Below are 21,323 nucleotides of genomic sequence, written 5' to 3' on the forward strand. Positions count from 1 at the left end.
TTCTGAAAACCCTGGACTCGCTGCACACATTGACTGTACAGCTAAGGTTGTAAAGGTGCTGGCTGACAGTTCTGGAGTTTGGGATTTATGGCAACCTGGTCAGAATTATTTCCTGTGTGCAAATACAGAAAATCCCCAAATGCTACCTGAAATTTACCATGAAGGATGGTGGGAAAAAAAACCAACAAAAACCAACCGAATAAACAAACAAAACCCAACACACCAACCCAAACTGGGACTTTTTCAGGGGAACACAAGAGAAATTGCAAACCTCCTTATAAACAGCCGTCAGGCTAGAGTCAGAGACAGGATCCAATTCTCCAGGCTCAACCATAAACCTGTTTTTTCACTAATTTCACACAGCTATGCCAAATTAAGCAGGAATTTTACAGCTTGGTTAACCATGCAGCCCTTATTCAATTCTGCTCCTTGTGCTGAATGAAACAACTGCACTTGGGGAAAAGAGCTGCTGGTGAGTCATCAAGGACTGCATTTTAACAGGTACGAGTGGAATGGAGGGAAGGAAAAGATTTCTTAGGCAACCTTTACTCTGCAACTTGCTCCCATTTGATCACTTGAATTCTAATATTCTTTTTTAAAAAGAAAAATTGGGTTTTTTTAAATACATGGTTTGTTACTTTAAATTCAAACTTCTGAACCAATTGATCAAAGGACCATATGGGAGATACTGGGAAGCAGGAAGCATCCAAGGGCATGCTTCTCCTCTAGAGTACATACAACTAGAATTCCTCAATTTTATCTGTACATGTTATTTTAATAAACAGGATATTTCCAATTCAACAAGTAGTATACAGGAATACATGGGAAAGTAATGGCATTTGAAAATTCTCTGTGCACATACTTATTTGAACTATCTTCATTTACTCTCCATCAGTGCCAAAATCGTCTTCATCCTGCTGAAAACTTGACTTGTCCAACTCCTACTTGAACAGATGCATTGTAAGCTTCTGGAAGAAAAAAACCAAAAGAAGAAACACCCCAACCCCTCAAAACTAACAAAACCAGACCCACAGCCTTAGACTCCACAGTTTCCCCGCAGTTATAGCCAAAAGACCTCAGGATAAGAAAGGATAAATATAAGAAGTTTTGATAGTCTGACACAGAGTCAAATGTTTCTTTAACTAAACAGCATAATGAATAACTTTGGCCCAAAGCAACGAAATATTTAAGAATGTACTTTGAATTATTTTCTTGATTACAGCTATTTTAAGTCTAGATTAATACTGTCATGTCTGCTAGCAGTTGTTAAAGTTACTTGATTTTCTTTGAATTTACTGCTGTACTTCACTTTTCAGTGCAATTTGGATCATGAGAGATGTCTTCTATTTTAACAAAATCTGAACCATTATAAATTAACCAGTCAAGTCAGAAAATGCTGGCTCCTTTATTTCCTCCATCATTGTAATTTCCATCTTATAAGGAAGGATTCAGGTAAAAACAAGAGCTATTTCTGTAATACAAGGTTATATACTACTACAAGAACAACCACCAGTTTACAGTTTTTAATGCCTAGATAATTTTCAAAACTGCATGTCTGCATATTCAGAAAGGAAAAGGATCATAGAGAGATGAACTAAGTAACAATTAACAAAAAAAAAAGTTGTCACTGAAAAAAGCTGTCACTGTCCACAGGAACCATGTCTAGTCACGTTTTCAGTCAGTCAGTCAGCTAGCTGAGGGTCATGTCATTACTTAGTTTCTGTAGAAAAAACACAAGTACAAAAATAGTATCAAAAAGCAACATACCTATTTTTATTTTAAAGGACATACTATAAAATATAGTCATTACAACAGCATATAAATAAGGCTTTCAATATCTTTAGAAGAATAATGTTGAAGTTTTAGGCATGCTTCTCTAACTTTTAAAGAAGTGCCTCTTTCTCTGAGCAATGTGTAAAAGCCAGCATTTTTTCTGCAGTATACTATTGATAGAAATACATCTATTTTTTCAAAGTATATCACAACTATGATACAATTACTTTTTAAAAACATTTTTGCAGAGCAGTAAATCATTAAAATGTATACATATCAACATCAGGATTTTAAAAAAGGCCTAAATAAAAAAATGAATGCAAATCAAGTCAGTGATGTGAACTTTTTCCAGACAAGAATAACAAGGCAACAATAACCAAGTATTTTATGGCAGAATAAATGTTTTTTTCAACTTAGTAAGTAACTAAATAATTATTTAAAACACCCAACTTTTTTCAGGGGAAAAAATGCAATGAATCCATTTGCTGTGGGTTGAAGTCAATCAGCAATGACCATTAAAAGCCACAGAACCTAGCTCCACGTAGCTGTCTGGCATTTCCAACACAAGAAGCTCTGCTTTCTAAGGACTATCTGAATGCTTTGTGAAAGATGTTTGGGGTGAGCTTGCCTTTTTTGTTTTGTTTGCTTGTGGGTCTCTTGTTTAGTGGTTTGTGTTTTTCTTTCCAAGGGGGGGGCTGGTATTTAAACAGAACTACTAGGTAGCAATGAAGAGATTGATTGATTGGTATTTCACAATGCATTCTTCTGACAGATAGCAAATTCATTCCTTCCTCTCCTATTTTAGAATGACACAATTTGTGTAACTGGCATCAGACACTGCAGTGAGGTTTCCACAAAATACTCAAAGGAATGCAAAGCCCTGAGTGGAGAGCACAAGCTGGTCAAGAGCAAGATCATTAAGACAGGTCTGCTCTTAGCAACTGCCTAGAAGTATGCAGTGTCATTGTCTTCTCAAGCCTAATCTGATTTATAGCAAGATAGTTTGATTATTTCAGCCAATAATACTTAGCATAAGAGGGGATAATCTCACCCCCCAAAAAACTTACATTAGGACTTAAAGTGGTTAAAAGAACCTTACTGGTCTGTATTTCCATCTTTTCTCTACTACTTTTAACTACTCACATAAACAACTGAATTCTCATTGACTTCTAGGAGAACCAGAGCCTGTAAAATTCATTAGGTGGATTAGTTTAGAATATTAATAGACCTGTATTCAAATTTGCCTGATAAAACAAAGTTTGTTGCAAGGTAAGAAAGTTCTTATAGTCAGAAGTTTGCATTGCAAAAGCATTATGAGTAGTATACTGTTACCATAAAACCTTTTTTAAGAAACAATTTTGTAAATTGCATTTTAAAAAAGATTATTTACATAAAAAGGTGTTGGGGCAAAACTTCAGATGTGTTGAAAAAAATTAATATTTTACTTAATTATTCCATTGAATTACATTTATTTTCATATAGATTCTAGAATTCACAGGTCTTATAATGGATTTTAATCAGAGAACCTTGTATAGAAAAGACTATTTCAGAAATCCAGTCACCTTGTTAGAGACAAAAGGCAAGCAATACAACAGCCCTTTAGAAAGGATTTTTTTTAAGAGCAATGATTTCCTTAAGTGAAAACTCACAGAAGTTTTGGCTAGAAAGATTATTTCCTACAGCTAAAATTCAATGAAGAAAGTTAATATTCTCAATCTTAAAAAAAATTCACAACTATTTCAGAGGTAGAGAGAATTGCACCTCCTTTCACATGCACAATTTAACACTTTAACTGAAAGCAAAATACAAGCCTCCAAATTACTGTAAAGCTTGTCAGTCAATCCAGTGCAAAGTCAGGCAGTGGTAAAATCACTTATATGGGAAATGTAAGTGATTCTCTTTTGAAAGGGAATCTTCCCTTTTAGGTACCACTTCATTTGAACTTGAGAAACAACCAAAGAACAAATGAACAAGTAATTGTCTGTCTATCCTGAAAAGAGACAGATGCCAAGACAACCTGCTAAGAGACGTGGAATCAGGAATTTGGTGTACAAAAAAAAGTAGAGATAAATAGTTTTTCTAATTTGGGAGGCATGTAGTATTTACACTTCTCTAGTAAAAAGTACACAAGGCAGACCTGGTATTGTATTGCACTTCACAGTTATTCCTGTAGGGGCCCAGAGGCTGGGATTTTATTGCTGAAAGCAAAAGTCACATTATAAACAAATAAAACTTTTACAAAGATAAGAGCATGTGTACAAGTTACTTAAAATTGCATTCACCAGAGCTGATGATTAAAAAAAAAAGTTTCTATTTAGTTTTAGCGATAATTCCATGCAGAAAAAAGAATGCCCAGAAATCCAAGTTTTTAAAACAAAAGTTGTATATAAAAACTAAGGCCAGGTTTAGTATCTGCTGCTTATCAAAAGAGCAACATGGAGGTCCTTAGGAGAAAAAGAACACTTTGGGCAAGAGCTTTTTTTGGTCTTTGCAACTCTTGGGTCACAAAGGACATCTATACAAAGAAAGGTACAAGGAGTGAAGCTTAGAGGGAAAATACTGATGCAAAGACAGTCATGTGGTATTTTCTGAATTAGTTAAACCAAAACTTCATGTACCCTAAGAAGATAGTATGGTACTGGAAATATCTGGAAGCTATAGTAATATTTGAGAGTTATTTTGTAGAAACAGGGCTTAGCCTTTTCTCCCCCAAGTATATTCTCCTTTGGCAACAGTCCTAATGCTGAAAAAAATAAAAATAATTTAAAAATGCGATGAAATTCAATACAACTTGAAGCACAGCAATGTTTTAAAAGAACACTTGAATTTTGGTCCCTGAAGTCAGTAAAAAATAAAACCTCTCTAGGAGTTTAGCCAGCTTTCACAGGCCATAAGCATTAAACAATAAGTTCTCAAACTAATTATCTTAAACATGTATCTCAATTCCTTCACCACAGGCTCTGCTCTATTTTCCCCACTATCACATATTCCAGCTACACCTGATTTCTGAGGACACAGATGATCCAGATATCCCAAAGCTTCAGTTTCACCTGACAACCTTACCTGTCCCCCCACGACATTTTTTTTTAATCTACCCCTTCACTCCTCTGCCCTTCAAGGGCTCAACTCTTCATCTTTATCCAATGCCACAGAGGGCATGTGATTGTAATGAAAAAAAGACACACACAAGCTTATGTCTGTTTCATTGTTTATTTTTGCATACTCTTTTCAATGTCAACTGATCCTCTCATGTACAAAAATGATATTTCTATGAACACCCAGATTAATTTGTATCAACTGGTTCTTATTTTTTTCAGGAATTATAAAATTTGATTGTTGCTAAAATAAAGTACACATATAAGCATACACACACCTATATATATATATATATACATGTATGTGTATACACACCCAGATATATCAAGAATTCTATTTCAATTTGCTAGCTAAGAATAGATTTAAAGTTTATCATTATATGTTTGTATCTAACTTCAAAATCTTTGCCTCTCACTATTTCAGGTAGCTGGACTTCAGGGTAAGAAGGAGCTCAGGCTGGGTAGGGGGTACTCACCTGCTCAGTAAGTTCTCTGGCGTTTGTTGGGCTCCTCTGAGGGCGAGTCTGCCAGCCTCACTTTCAGCCTCACCCCGTTCACAATCTTGCCATGCAGTGCAGTTATGGCCTCGCTGGCACTTGCTCTGTCTGCAAATTTTGCATAGCCCACGTTTTTTCCAGCGACAAGATAAACATTTATCAATTGTCCAAAACGACTGGGGGGGGGGAAAGAAAAGAAAATTTACAGATTTTCCTGCAACATTTCCAATCTGATGTATGATTTATTAACTGTGAAAACAGTATTCTTATATCTATGCTCCCAATTTGCATATTCCCTTCTCTTGAATTATGGGCAGAAACACAAACGAACACCAGAAGTTCCCAGGTAATGTTTTCTATGAAATATTACGATAAAACCACAAACATCAGTGATTTCTCTCTTACTTAAAAGAATATGTAATACCAGTAAATACTACAGTCCCCAAACACCCCACAAAAACAAAACAAGAAAAAAACCCAAACCAACCAAAAGTAAGACATACACACCCAAGCCAGCAGATAATTTAGAACCTAAACCTGCATCTCACTTAAATGAACTTGCTCAGTTGCAATTCTTTTCAAAAAAGGTCTCACCAAAATGACTCAGAAAACAAGCACTACAGCTTCAGGGAAAAATAAGAGATTTTTCAAGTACTCAGGAGATTCCTAGACAGATTCTTAAATATTTTTTTTAAATAGTCTGCTTGCTTCTTACTGAATTTATACTGAAGTGTGAAGACTCGAGTGCATGGCCTTTTCCTCCTCCAGCATCTGATTAAGAAAATCCACTATATCAAATAGGTACAATTTTAAATTTCACACACATTTTCCTCTCCTGGTGCTTTGAAAATATTTTGGCTCTCCAAAGATTTATTGCAAATTTAAGCCATCAGAAAAGGGAAACACCTCTCTCTTCAAGAGTATACTACAAATAAATAATATAAAATACTGCAGAACTATTAACTATTGATTTTTTTTAAAGACAGCAAAAATTGTCTCAAGTCTTTGCTCCAGGGAGATAGAAAGAATGATTGAAATAGTGTTAGTAGGATGCAAACCATTATAATGTATCAGAAAAACAACACCCTATACTTGCTCCCCCTAAGTTACTGTGGAAATTTATCAAAATAGTTAAATGCCTTACAGAAATATGTAAAAGAAAATGCAAAATGAACTAGGAAATAGTAACTGCAAGTACTACATTTTATGGTTAAAAATCAACATTTAGAGGACTAGACATTTGACTTCAGACTAAGTTAATTGATAACAAAGCTGCTACACTGACGACACTGCATCTATGGTTCAACGTGAATCCCATTACACACTTCTTTCAAAAAGCAGCTGTTACCTACTGTTCACTTATGACTTACTGGTCACTGTTTACTGCCCTTTCTGAAAAGTTTTAAGGCCCTCTTTTTTATTTTCAGTGTTTACTTTAAATATTTCCTAGTTTGATTTCTTTTTGTTAGGGAACACTTACTTGTAAATAGAGTCTTACCAGAACACATCCTCCAGTACATTTACGGGTAAAGGATGGGGATGAAAAAGTATGAAAAGCCTTTCCTTCACAGAAGTGTCAGGTGGAACTTTTTTTTTGGGTGGTGGAAGTATGGCATCTGTTTGGGGCTGCAGCAATTGTGGGCCAGAAGTTCCTCCAAATGCTTGCTGAAACAGGAAAAAATGCAAGTATAAGTTAACTGGGGGGGAGGGGGGGGGCAGAGGAAGTAATTTTACCTTTCTTACCATTTTTGTTCCATCACAGGACATAAATAGGCCTTGTGAGTGCTAATCTTCATTACTTTATTTACTTTGGTTATTTCATTAGATTGGACAATAAATTCAGAGAATAAAATGCACCAACCAACCAGAGGTACATCTTAAAAATGCAGCATGTAGGACAGTTTACAGAAGCAAGTGAGCAGTGCTCTTTATTGGCATATGTGAAGTTTCTTACAACAATTCAGAACACCAACACATCCATGACATGAACTTACAGGAGGCGTCCTGTACTGCTGAACGATCGCGCTGTTACTGCGCAGCGCTGACGACACCTGGGCTGTTACCAGCTGTGTTGCCATCTTCCTGATAAGGCTGCAAACAAAAGTGATAATAAACTACTTCAAAGAAAGAGCTAAGTTATGGAAATCTTAAATTTAGCAAGAGAAATAAGTTTTAATACACATCAGAGTATCTCTAGAAATCTGTTATGTCATGTACATAATGAAAATCAAGACAGGCTTTCATGACAGCCCACAGAGATATCTGAAAGCCTGCATGCTAGCTGCAACTCACTGAAAACATTCATTCATTACCACTTACAGATACACAAAACTACTCTCTGGGCTTTTTAACACTCTAGGGGAAAAAAAAAGATTGACTTGTCTCTACAAGAGTCCACTACATTTTCTGAGAGATGACTAAAAAGCAAAAGGGACAGAAAAATCTCACTCGTTTAGGTAAAGAGCACAGAGATTCAGTTCAGAAACCAAAGTATTATCAGAGAGTTTACTTCCAGTCCTCATTTTCCAGTGATTTTTCTTTGTTCTGATGCAGAGTAAGAAAAAGCAATTGCTTTTTGCATAAATACACAGCCTGTGTTGTTAGACCATGTAGGAATTACTGGAGAATGAAAGTTGCAATGAACATTGGTTTCAGTTCAGATCAGGAACGTACTTCTGAAGTGAATCTCTCCACTGTCCCTCCTTACTGTCTTCATCTCCCAGAACAGGTTTGACATGAACTAGACTCCTTTAGGATGAAACTAAGGCAAAAAATTCACTGCAGGAGAGTACCTTAGCTGCTCCAACTTCTACTGGGCATTCAAAACACAGGAAGAAGTTAGGAATGATCAAACACCTCAGAATTCCCCATACTGTGCCAATATCAGATCCTCAGCACCCAAAAGTTTTACTCTACATATGTGCTTCACAAAGCTACTACTTGCACTCCTGCAAACACAGCCAAGAGACGAAGTATATAAATCTGGTTCTAATTCAAAAACCTCATCAAAAGTACATTCCAGCCTTGTTACATGTTACAGATATATTGACAGATTCTTGCCAAATTCAAGATTTTTCCATAGCATCTTAAAAATATGTGTTTTAATCTTTATCAAAGACTACCAAGTTTCAAAAGGCTTATTCTAAACCATTCAAAAAAAAAAACCCCCAAACCAAAGAGTTTCAGAAAATACTATCTGCAAGCATGGCACAAGCTCACAGTGATTCTGATGTTACGTCTTCTGTTAAAAATGTGTTTATTTTATATTTTGCTCTCCAGAACACAACTTCAAACTCTGTAAGTTGTACTTACTCTGAGCTATCATTCCCATCTTCTAGGAAAATGACAGTTAGTCGATTCCCAGGAGGATACTCAAACCCGTGTAGTTTGTACTTGGCATATATAGCTGAGGCAGCAGTGCTGTACTGAATCACAGCGTACCCTGCAAACAGTGCACACAGTGTCACCAGGAGACAGGTAAATCCTCAAGACAAACTACACTCATGTAAGCAATACATTTAAACAGCTCATCAGGCACGGATGACACAAAATTCTTAAGTCTTTTTAGCACACATCATTACTACTCCATCAGTTTTATTTGTGAAGGAAACTTTGGTGAAGTTAACTAGCGACAGATAAGCTGTATTTATGCTAACTTGAAAAGCTGGCAGTAAAACCACAGCAGTGAAAACATGACTTCCTCACTACTCCAGAATTAGTAACAAAAGGATACCTAATTTTATCTAAAAATGCAATTATCCCATCAACAGTGAATTTCAACTTTTCATTTTACTTGTGTCAACTTCTACACACACACATTTCAGAATGAAAATTCAAAAGATCTGCTTAGAGAACATTTTGCTTTAATGTCTAATAATTTCTGACAACTTTTTCTTCATTTATTCTGCCTCAAACTATTAATTCAACCAAAACCCACTTATCGTGACTTTGACTCTAACCCTCTTGAGTTTTTATTATCTGAAAGTAAAAGCATAATCCCTTAAGGGCTACCTGTAAACAGCGGTTCAAACAAAACTGAATTTTTGAGTTTATGCAGGGATAGCAGCAACCACTGCTTGTTTCCAACAAAACTGTATTTTGCAATACAAATTAAGTGAAATACAATTACAAGGGATTCCGTTCAGAGAAAAAAGACACAAACCTTTTGTTCTTTTACTTACCACTGTTGGTATGAGGGTCTCGCTGAACATCACAATATTCCAATCCTGGAACTAAATCAAAGAGGGCAAACAGCTGCTCTTGAATAAAGGGGAGCCGAGATACCACTGACAGGCGTTTGGAGATTGGTTCTTGAATTCTGGTCTCAGTTTTTTCAAAGCTACAAAATTCTGGCTGCATACCTCAAGAATCAACAAAACAGTCTGAGTCATCACACCAGCATGCCTTCATTTCATGCATATGCTGCATTCAACTCTTAAAAGTAATCCAAGTCAGTTACATACAATTATATTATACATAAAGGTCCTGTGTTGATTTCACCAGTGCAGGTCACAAAATAATTGGCCAACCAGAGCAAAGCAAGCCATAAAATAGAGAGATGAAACACCTAGCTAGTTTCTAACTTCAATACCCAATCTACTATTTAAGCGTTGGCCTAAACCTCCATCAGCTTCCCTTCCTCCAAACCACATTCTTACTTAGTGACCATACCGGAGCCTACAAATCATTTTCAGGGTAAAAAGCTGTGACTTACAAAATGGAAGCGTATTTCCTCTTAGATCTTGCCTCATGTTATTACTGTAATAATCGTGTTCAAAAGACTCAGATGATTTATTTTTAGGTTCAGCCAAAATGGCCCTGTAGCCTGAAAGAAAACAGCCACACACATAAAACCACCTCAGCACATCTCAGTTATCTGACCAGGCCCACACTCTCCCAAGTTCCATATTTAGAAACATTACTCAGAAAACCCAGTAAGTGCTGGCTTTAGAGGAATAACTAAACTATAACTCTTGAAGTCTGCCATAACAATTTTGTGAAAGTTAACAGCTTTGAAATGGAGTTACTCCTACTCACAAGTTAAGCATGACAGAGGCTAATTGCCATAAGAGTGACTGAGCACTGGCACAGCTTGCCCAGAAAGCCTATGGAGTCTCCATGCACGGGGATATTCAAAAGTCACCTGGACATGGTCCTGGGTACTCAGGTGACCCTGCTTGACCCAAGTCATTGAGCTAGATGACCTCCAGAGGTCCCTTCCAACCTCAACCATTCTGTGATACTTTGCAGGATTCTGAAATGCTCCAGAAGCCATCACCTGAATTTCTGTGCTAAAACAGTATTTTGTGAATGTTTTACACTGATCTAGGTTTTGCTTTTATGAAATAAAGAGGTTATCAAGCTATCCAACTAACTTCATTTTAGCCTCACAGCAAATAGGAAATAAAATTTGACTGCTAAGTAATCTCAGGCTCATATCCCTATGCACAAATATAATTTCTGTAGAACCACTTATGATAGATACAATGCAGAACCACCACATATATTACTGGAAAAAAAAAGAAACAAAGCCATAAAAAACAGAACAAAACAAAAACCCAACAAACAACCACACCCACATCCACACACCAGGTTGTTTCATACTTGTGATTAAGCAACACTCAGCAGGGGGTTGGATTGAAAGACTGCTGTTAGGCTTTTGGGGAAACCTTTCTTCTTCTGGATAAGCAAACCCAATTCCCTCTGCCTCTCCTCTGAAGTCTTGTGCTTCCAGCTCCTGACATCTTTTGGCCTTCCATCAACCTCACTCAAATTCATTAACTTTTGGTACGAGAGCATAAATGACAAATTATAGAATCACAGAATGGTTTGGGTTGGAAGGAAACTTACAGCTCATCAGATTCCAACCTCCTGCCTGGGGCAGGGACACCTTGCACTGACCAGGTTCCTCAGAGCCCCATCCAACCTGGCCCTGAACACTTCCAGGGATGGAGCACCCACAACATCTCTGGGCAACCTGTTCCAGTGCCTCACCAAATGGCTGGTAATAAATAAGCATACAAACTCTTTCACTTTGTAATAGATAAACCATGACACTAAACAAAATCAAGCACCCTTCCCCAAATTTCAGTTAGCTTGGATTTGTTCTTAAATAAATGTTATCACAACAGCATCCCCATGTATGATGAAATGTATTTTATATAAAAATTAATTTTATATCAAATACATTGGATTAAAACTCCCTATTCCCAAGGGCACATTAAAATTCTGTCCTGTGTATGAAGCCTACACTACAGACCAATAATAATGTATAAAAGAAAATTCTGTATCCATTTCCAAACTCTTCTCACTGATCTTACTTGCAGTTTGTCCCTGAAAAAATGTAATCAGGTGACTGTTCTCACTGAATGTTAACAATGCTATTATTTATTTGCAATAGAACTTTGTCTCAAGATGTTTTTACATCAAGAATAATTTACCTGAAAACAAAACTAAAAATTAAAGGTACATTATCATGATACACACTTATTGCAAAAGAGCCCTTAAAGAATTCAATTAGATTCTTACTTCTATCACACTCTTCAATTGCTCGGGCAGCTTGCGATGGTTTCAAGTACCTGACATAGCCCAAACCTTTACTTTCTCCAGTAGTCTTGTTTTTAATAATGCTGCAATATTCAATGTCTCCATACATCTAGAACAATTAAAAAACATATTAATTTCCAATATTTGAAAAACCATGAAAAGTTCCATGTGCTAAGTCCTTCTAATAAATTTAGAAGAAGGCATTTTAAAATAACTACAGAAAGTTTAAGTACCTTAAATTTCTCTCGCAGATCCTCCTCCGTGTAGGTTTTTGGTATCATAACAAAGATTCGTGTAAGCTCCTCATCTTCGACATCTCGGTGGCTTCCAGAAGCTCTTGACTGTGCAATAAATACCTAATGAAATAATTACAGAGACACTAATTACTGGCTAAAGGGTCTAAGACACATATCAACATGTTGGAGAATGGTTAGAGGAGCAGGGACATGGCTCATTGATAGAATTATTGAATCAATAATTCAACTGTACAAGTAAAAAGGCCTGTGTGAGAAAAATTCTACATGAGACAAATCCCTGTGTGAGAGGCCAGCCTGGGAACCAGAAGGGAGTTTTGAGAAGGTGCAGCTGTGCTGATAAGATGGACTAACCCTAAGAAGGGAGGAAGATCTTTGATCTCTCAAGACAAAACATAAATAATAAGAAGCTTGCCAAATGTAGTCTTTTATCTAACCCAATTATGTAGAGGTAAGAATGCGCTTTTGTAAGTTTCAACAAATTAAAGAACTGATAAGCTTGTATTCAATACACTATATAAGTGCCTTTGTATTGCTAATAAATGGAGCTTGCTTATATCAATCGTATCGGTTGCCTGCAATGTCTCTCCTCACCTAAGTCATCGATCATTTGCAACATCAACAAGCAAGTAAAATAGTTTAACTGGCTTTGTATTTATTGTTCCCATATGCTGACCTTCTTAGCACAGAAAGAAAAGAACATTTGTGACCACCTGTGGTAGAAGACCTAAAAATATAATAAACCCCGAATAGTTTCCCAAACAGGACAGGGGCCAGAAGAAGTTCTTACCGGGAATAATGAGGAATGGTGAGAAATACCACTGCTGATTCAGCAGCACTATCAACATCACCAGGGACACGTGAGGCAGTAAAGAATGCATTACTGTAACAGGCCTAGTATAGCAGTAGTAAAAACAAATAAGCAAGCAAACAAACAAGAAAGCCTAGCAGCTTAATAAAAACTTGCTACTGCAGTTCACTGCTCAGCTGGGCCAGGTTTACAGGTGTTCTGCTCTATGAAGGATCCTAACTTCTCATATCTTGTTACTGTTAAAATCTTTTTTAGTTATTGAAACAAATTTCATCTCAGAAGTGCACACCAAAAGACAATCAAGAAAAAAAAGCCCAAATAAATCACAAACAAAAAAAACCAAAACCCCAAATAAAACCAACAAAGCAGTCAAGTAAGAAAGACACAACTTTCAAATCAAGCCTCTTATGCAAAAGTAGCAACTGATTTCACAGAGCTCTTAATTTATTTGTCTAATAGCCATGAAAGGGAATGAGGAATACAACTTTGATTTTTTGGCTTCTGATGGCAACTTCTTGAAAAAACATTTTACTGACTCAGTGGCATTTTCAAATTAAACACATGGCACCTTCTTTCACTCTTCAAACTCATTCATATTTTCTTAGTACTTGGTGAATAGGAAAACCAATCAGGAAACTGAAAGCTGACAGAACAGTTCCATAGATTAAAAAAAAAAAAAAAAAAAAAGTTTTGTAAAGCGTTCACAAGCTACAAAACCAATATAAAACATACTTGCACAGACAGTTCTATACAGCTCTATTTATTCACATCTATCGTGCCTGTTTTCCGCAGGCCTGCTACAGCTTAGGCCAGCGGTGGGAACTCGGGGCGCGGACGGGCCCCGGCGCTCCCCACGAAAGCCGTGGGTGGATGTGACCGGGAGGGGCCGGGCCGGCGGGGCGGCCGCTGCCCCGGGCCTGCCCCCGCTGCCCCGGGGCCTGCCCCCGCTGCCCCGGGCCTTCCCCCGCTGCCCCGGGCCTTCCCCCGCTGCCCCGGGCCTTCCCCCGCTGCCCCGGGGCCTGCCCCCGCTGCCCCGGGCCTTCCCCCGCTGCCCCGGGCCTGCCCCCGCTGCCCCGGGGCCTGCCCCCGCTGCCCCGGGCCTGCCCCCGCTGCCCCGGGGCCTTCCCCCGCTGTCCCGGGCCTGCCCCCGCTGCCCCGGGGCCTTCCCCCGCTGCCCCGGGGCCTTCCCCCGCTGTCCCGGGCCTGCCCCCGCTGCCCCGGGCCTGCCCCCGCTGCCCCGGGGCCTTCCCCCGCTGTCCCGGGGCCTTCCCCCGCTGTCCCGGGGCCTGCCCCCGCTGTCCCGGGCCTGCCCCCGCTGCCCCGGGGCCTTCCCCCGCTGTCCCGGGCCTGCCCCCGCTGCCCCGGGCCTTCCCCCGCTGCCCCGGGGCCTTCCCCCGCTGCCCCGGGCCTGCCCCCGCTGTCCCGGGCCTGCCCCCGCCCGGCTCCCGCCGCCGCCGCCCGGCCGTACCTTGATGGGCTTGGTGTCGGGGAGCAGGCTGCGGCCGTGCATCTCCTCCATGGCCCGGCAAGCCTGCGAGCTGCGGGCGAACTTGATGAAGGCGATGCCGCGGGACTCGTTGGTTCGCCTGTCCCGCAGGAGCCAGATGTTCTGGATGTCCCCGAAGGGGGAGAAGCGCTCCCGGATCAGCGCCTCGCCGGTGTCCTTGCCCAGCACCACGAAGACGCGGCTGTTGGGCGGCTCGTCCAGGCACTCGGCCGAGAGGCGGACGCCGCTGCCCTCCTCCATGGCGGGGCCCCGAGCACGGCAGGCTTCTCCCGCGGGCCAGCCGGGAAGTGCGGCAGCGCCTTTTCCGCCGGGGCCACAGCGCGCCCGCCCCTTCCGCCGCCGCGCGCCCGCGCCCGCCCCCGAACGGCCGCTCCCGCGCGCCCGCAGCCGCCGGCGCCGCAGGGATGGAGGTCGGGCGGCGCGCATCCTTCCCGTTACTTTTCACAAGCAAATTAAATATGCAGAAATTCCCCCTCTCTTTCACGTAAACAGAGGCAGTTGTCAAGCAGAAGGACGTGATAACATTTGGTATGTTTTCTAAACGGGTTGTGTTGAAAAAAGTAACATGATCTCTATTCAGAAATATTCTCAGTGCCACACTGTTGGAAAAGATGGAAAGCACAAGACAGGACCAAAACTTTGGGGTTTATTTGGCTGTACAACAGGACAAGCTGCAGGATTTTCTTAACTCAGATCCATACAAAAATAAAGGCAAAACTAAGAGGTGACATAAATAAGGTACAGTGTTGGAGAGGACATACATAAAAAAAGGTTTTTCTTTGGAGGCATGATAGCCTTACAAGGACTTACAACTGTCAACTTTGCATTACTGCAGATGAATCTCAACTACAGTGCCACAGAAACAAAAATCCTCATTCCCGGTATTAAAACATTGGTACAGTTTCCAATACTCAGTACAGCAGGTCAGAAGGTTTATAGCTTTCCCAGAACACTGTAGTGCCAATGGGCAGATTTTAATTTCTTTTTCTGGAGAGCTTTTAGATTTTGTTTGCTGGTCACCACCCTCTACTGGCATCATGGCGTGCTGCAGTTATTTTGCTTGACTTAATACCATCCCCTACTATTACGCTATGACTTTTGGTTTTTCTTGTGCTTTTCACAGAGACAGTCTTGAAGAACAGTGAAACGTGTAAAACGGGAAGTATTCTGTGTGGCTTTCATTGGGTTTATTTATATTATTTGAATATAAATTATATTATTTGAATCAAGCTATGAATTACAAATACAGTTCTGTGTCCTGCCGTTTGGTTTTTTTTCTAGTTACTAAAGTGCTTTAGAATTGTACGAGTTTTCTTTTTCTGTGATTTCTAGGAAACGTTTTGTGACATTCACTTTATACTGGAATTTCCTTCAATGTATAATCAGCATATAGTAACTATTTTTTCCCATTAAAATTGTAGTGAACAAATCATACAGATGTTAGTACAAGTTTTTCAAAGAAAGTAAAGTGATATATAAATTCAATTTAGACAATGGGAAGAGTCAGCTCTGGAGGACAGAAGAGAAATGTGAACATGTCATTACAGGTATTCCAGTAGTCTTCAGTACAAGATCAGGCTTCTGTTGAAAGACACAGCTTTTAGCAGGTTTGGAAGGAAACAATAATGGTTTTTCTACTTCTGTCAAGAGATTCCAGGAACTGGCTATTGACAACCCTTTTTTTAATGCCCTTCAATGGAGCACAGCCTTGAGAAATTTCATGTCACTCTCATGCTCATTTTAAAAAACGGCATGAATTCTATTTGGATCTTCTGGATATTGGAATTACAAAGATAATTCACATAGTTTAGAAGTAGTAAGCAGTTGTACATGAAGTGATGCAAAGAACTGTAACTCTCCATGATGCAAAAAGGATTTCTATTTTAGTTATTAAAGTGACACAAAGTATACCTTGTGAGTTTTATATTATACATCATTTATGCTCCCATTCTCCTGGATTCTACCGGACTACTTCCCCCTTTCAGACTGTTTGGAGTAATAAATCTCCCCAAATGACAAATTTTTCTCAAGTGGTTTTCCCAATTGCTTTTTGGGGAGTGCTATTCCACTGCCCTTCTGAACAGAGAAACACACTATGCCTGAGAAATGCACTGACATTTCTCCTTCTGATTCTTTTAGGGCATCTTAGGGCATTTCTGCATGTTGTACCCAAGGAAACCAGGTGGAACTGGCTAAAGCCTGCACTGCTGTCTGAGTTGGCATTTTGCATCCCTGCTGACAAAAGGTGCATCATACCTCAGATGCATCAAATGTAAGCTGCCTGTACCTCACTGCAGCATACCTATAAAATTACAAAGGCAGCAAAATCCCATGGCATTGACAAAATCCATTTTCCTATTTTTGCCCTCCCACAAAAGGCTGACACTAATCTATCTCAGGCCAACATGAGGCTGCAGCCCAGTGTACGCTGTGCTTGTTTAACTCACCCTGCAGACAGAACAGAGACCCCAGTTTTCTCCTAACATCCATCAGTGCACACCAGGCCAGGCTTCTGAACCAGTTTTTATCCTGACAGCATGTCCAAAGCCTGTGCAAGTTACAGAACAGTCAAATCAATGTAATCATCTTTGTCACATTTCATCTTTACACAGATTTTGGGTTCCACAGTTCTTTACAATTAAACTGCTACAGTAAATTGTTCACTATGTATTTCATGCAATGGAGACAACTACAGATTTACTTTCTTCAGTCTTGCCTGCTGTTTCAGAGACTGTCAATATGCAGATTTCTGATGTAATCAAATCCTACGCATAAAATCCCAGCAAATAAGCTAAAGATGCCACAAGACTATCCAGGGCCTAGTTTATACCTAGGCTTACAGAAACACTGAGTTGTTTTTAGTGTTTACATACAGAACATACATACACACACAGTAGCCATTTTGTAGTAAACATTGGTCTGCGTGCTCAAACCAAACCTTACCACAGTGAGATGGTAAGAATTATTTGCATACAATTATTTCGCACCCAAGGTCTTCGCTTGAGAGCTGGGGGTACGCGCCGGGCTGGCCTCCAGCAGCTCAGCGATTTCTTTGTGCAAGTGGAGTGTTTGTGCCAGCGCTGCAAAAACGCAAATGCAGCTCGGGCTCGGGGCAGCACCGCCGGGGGCGGCTCAGCGGCAGCCCCGGGGGGGCGAGGGGACTCCGGGACCGCCACCGGCCCTGTGACAGTGGCGGCTCAGCCCGAGGGGCTGCGCCCGCCGCCGCCTGTGAAACCCCTTTGCGTCACAGCTCCGGCAGCGCGCTCGGAAACGCTTACACAGCCTTGCCCTCGCCCAAGCTACCTGTACGGAAAGAGCTTGGCTTCTTTAGAGGTGCGAGCAGCTCGGGCACGACTCCCCTAGACCGTGTTGTCCGACCTCCCCGCCTTCCGCCCCTCGCCCCGCAGCCCACTCGCCGCGGGTTCTGCAGCCGGGCGCGCTCCGCAAGTCGGGCGGGGCACGGTGCGGCGGGCCGAGAGCGGCCCTTCCCGGCCGCCGCGCACCGCCCAGGGCCGGGCTAGCTCCCGGCTCCCTCCTCCGGCTCCCTCCTCCGCCCCCCGAGCGCCGGGGGCTGCTGCCGGGGGCTGCGCCCCCCGCCCCGGCTGCCCGCACGCCTGCGCGCCGCCCCCGCTGCCCTATTGCCGATGTGGGCTGGCGGCGGCGCGGTTTCTCAATGGAGCGCCCGTCCTCCTGCGGCAGCATCCCTGCGCGGCGGGGAGAGCCGGAGAGCTGAATGAAACCACGCCGAGCGCGGGGGCAAGCACGGGGACCCAGCACGGGGACCCGCGGCGGCGAGAGAACAGCTGCTCAGCCTGCAACAGCGCGGGCACCGAGACTGGGAGTCGAAACCCTTTGTCCGTGGCTTCCTAAGCAGTCTCCGAGCTGCACAAGCCGAAGCATCCGCACGGAGTCCCCGAGGGTGACCCCTACTGCCGCGAGAGACGCGGCGGTCCCCCGGGACACACACATAGCGCTTCCTCCTCGCTTCACACCCGCGCACCAGCCTGCGCTATCGACACGTGTCCCAAAAGTCCTCCCTCTCCTTGCAAGCACTGCCCGCACCCCGCGCCGTAAGGGACTGCTGCAGGGGGAGGGTGTCCGGCAGGTCGGAATCTCGTCTGGTTGAAGGTTTGCCCGTGTGTTTTCCCAGCCAACCCGAACTCCCATTCATGAATTTCTGAAGCCGCCTTCATTCAGTCTTTGGTGAGCGCATTAAAAACATTTTCACGTGTTAAGATCCATGACTGTTTTTTCAATCGCTTATGCGTAGGCATTGATTTAGCAATGAAAAGTGCTCCACGTGCGCATAAAAATAACCCTTGTCCGTCTGCCGGCTGTGGATGCAGTCGGTTTCCGTCTGGCAGCCGGTGATGCCCGAGCGGACACCCAGGAGCGCCTGGGCGCGCCCGCTCCCGCCGAGCTGCCCCGGGGGACAGCGGCTTGCGGCAGAAAGCCCTGGGCGGCTCCGGGCGGGCAGAGCCCACTGTGCCCCTCACACCCCGAGGGAGCCGTGTGTGCCGGGCAGAGTCGGGGCTCCGCACGGGTGAGACTGTACGCAAATCAACTCAGTGATTCAAGAAACGGAATTCACTCAGGATTCTTGGAAGGGCTCCGTTTTTCTGCCTGTCTCCTGAAGTACTGAAGCAGCTCAGATAATGGTATAAATGAGAGCTCTTTAACGGGAGCGCTCCCATTACCTCCCGCCGCCTCTCCGGCGGACCGCGGGCGGGAGCCGCGGCGGGGTTCGTCCCTTCCCCGAACGTGGATCACAGACAAAAGGCCCCTCCCTTTCCCCCCGCACACTCCCCCGATGTTGTTGAATGAAGCTCCCTAGCACAGCTCCCCACTGCCGGGGGTCCTCCCGCCGGGGACCCTGCGCCCTGCCGAGGCGGCTGCTGCCAGGCGGGCGGCAGTGCCCCCCCCCCGCAGCGGGGTTTGCCAGCGCTCCCGGCCAGCTCTCCCTCCTACCCGCCTGCCCCCCCGCTCGGCTCACGCGTCCTCCCCTCCCTCCTTCTCAGTGGTCTGCCGGCTGGCTTACGCAGGAGCCGCCGCCAGCACTGACAGCACTTGGCAGAAGGGGTTTGCCCGAGCGCTCCCAGAGCATCTCCACAGGCGCGGCGGCACCGCCTGCCCGACTCACCAGGGGAGCGAGCGGCCCAGAACCGGGAATCGAGGCCAGAGCTGGAGAAAGGCTGAAAACCTGGAAGCACAAAAAAATACCTAGAAAAATACGAATAATACTACTACTAATAATAAAGAGGGGTGGGCAGGAAAAGGAGGTCGCGAGGGAAAGCAGAAGGCGAGAAGGAGGCGCGCCGCTGAGGAGGGGCCCGGGCAAGGGGCAGAAGCGGCCCCTCGCCGGGGCTGCCGGCATCCCCCGTGCTCCGGGGCGGCCGTCGGGGCGGCAGCAGCAGCACGTGGCGGCGGCGGGGCATGGCCAGCGAGGGAGCTCCCGAGGCCTGAGCCGCCCCCGCCGCCGGCACCATGGCAGCCGCCGGCGATGCCGGCCTCGACGTGGCGGCGGTGGAAAGTTTCCTAGAGAGGCACCCGGAGCTGGTGGAGAAGTGGCTGCAGAGGAAGAACTCGCTCCCTAAGGCGCCTGCCGTCCCCGCCGCCGCCGCTGCCGGCCCGTCGGAGGAGCGGCGGAGCAGCGACGGCCCCGCCGGGAGCTGGGGGAGCGCGGGCGGTCCCGGCGGTCCCGGCCCCGGTCCCAGCCCCGGGGGGCTGCAGCGCCGAGCGTCCCAGAAGGAGCTGCGGAAGAGCTTCGCCCGCTCCAAGGCTATCCACGTCAACCTCACCTACGACGAGCATGTGCACGCCCGGGCGCAGGAGCCGCTGAGCAGCGTGCGGCGGCGGGCGCTGCTGCGGAAAGCCAGCTCCTTGCCCCCCACCACCGCCCACATCCTCAGCGCCCTGCTGGAGTCCCGCGTCAGCCTGCCCCAGTACCCCCCCACCGCCCTGGACTACAAGCGCTACCTCAAGGAGCACAACGAGCGCCAGTTCTTCCTGGAACTGGTCAAGGACATCTCCAATGACCTGGACCTCACCAGCCTCAGCTACAAGATTCTCATCTTCGTCTGCCTCATGGTGGACGCGGACCGGGGATCCCTCTTCCTCGTAGAGGGAACCTCCGCCGGCAAGAAGACCCTGGTCTCCAAGTTCTTCGATGTGCACGCCGGCACCCCGCTGCTGCCCTGCGGCTCCACCGAGGACAGCAACGAGGTGCAGGTGCCCTGGGGCAAGGGCATCATCGGCTACGTGGCGGAGCACGGAGAGACGGTCAACATTCCCGACGCCTACCAGGTAGGAGCCGGGCAGGCTCCCCCGGCCCGCGGCGGCGGAGGAGCCCCCGCCATCCCCTGGCCCTGCCTCCCCCCGGGGCGTCCCTCCTGCCGCCAGCCTCCCCCGCCGTGTCCCGGCCGGGAATGCCGCGGGTCTGCGCGGGGCGAGTGCCGACGGGACGCCGGGCAAAGCGGGAGGGGAAGCCCCGCCTGGGTGGTCCATGGGGCTAAAGGGGCCCTACAATCGGCGCAGCAGTGCTCTGGATTTCGCAGGAGCGATAGGCGGCTTCTTGTGTTTCCAAAGCATGTTTCGGAACCGGCTGAAAAAAAGTTTTAAAAAAATGCTTGTGACAGTCCCAATTATAATGTTCTTAAATTTCTGTCTCAATGTTCCCTGGCTGTCCGCTGCTGAAAAAATCTCACTGCTTTCAAAAGAGCATATATTTTCACCTTTGCATACCCACTCACCCCACATGGTATGTGTTTTCAAACCTATTCCTAGCAGTGATAATAGCCAGTGTCCTGTTCTTCTCCAACAATTACTTGGCCCACCTTTTAA

At 44.4% G+C, this 21,323-nt stretch overlaps 2 protein-coding genes across 3 annotated transcripts in view; one reads left to right on the forward strand and one right to left on the reverse strand.

The window, feature by feature from the left end:
* Positions 1–833: 833 nt before the first annotated feature.
* Positions 834–14,909, reverse strand: RBM45 (RNA binding motif protein 45). 2 transcript variants are annotated; one of them, XM_069020553.1, is made up of 10 exons: positions 14,445–14,909; positions 12,145–12,267; positions 11,894–12,020; positions 10,080–10,190; positions 9,547–9,726; positions 8,678–8,807; positions 7,360–7,456; positions 6,864–7,030; positions 5,345–5,541; positions 834–1,720 (listed from the first exon to the last, which is right to left on the reverse strand). In XM_069020553.1, exons 1-9 carry the CDS (start codon positions 14,907–14,909, stop codon positions 5,349–5,351), a joined length of 1,593 nt encoding a protein of 530 aa, XP_068876654.1. In that variant the 3' UTR covers positions 834–1,720; positions 5,345–5,348. The 2 variants fall into 2 exon arrangements, with proteins under 2 accessions (XP_068876654.1, XP_068876655.1); XM_069020554.1 differs by lacking the exon at positions 834–1,720 and adding an exon at positions 1,731–4,516.
* Positions 14,910–19,967: 5,058 nt separating this feature from the next.
* Positions 19,968–21,323, forward strand: part of PDE11A (phosphodiesterase 11A) — a 112,531-nt gene continuing 111,175 nt past the window's right edge. The window contains exon 1 of the mRNA XM_069020557.1: positions 19,968–20,786. Coding sequence (XP_068876658.1) covers positions 19,968–20,786 — 819 coding nt within the window. The remainder of the gene's footprint in view (positions 20,787–21,323) is intronic.

Source organism: Aphelocoma coerulescens, chromosome 7 (genome assembly GCF_041296385.1).
Source record: "Aphelocoma coerulescens isolate FSJ_1873_10779 chromosome 7, UR_Acoe_1.0, whole genome shotgun sequence".
Lineage (NCBI taxonomy): Eukaryota > Metazoa > Chordata > Aves > Passeriformes > Corvidae > Aphelocoma > Aphelocoma coerulescens.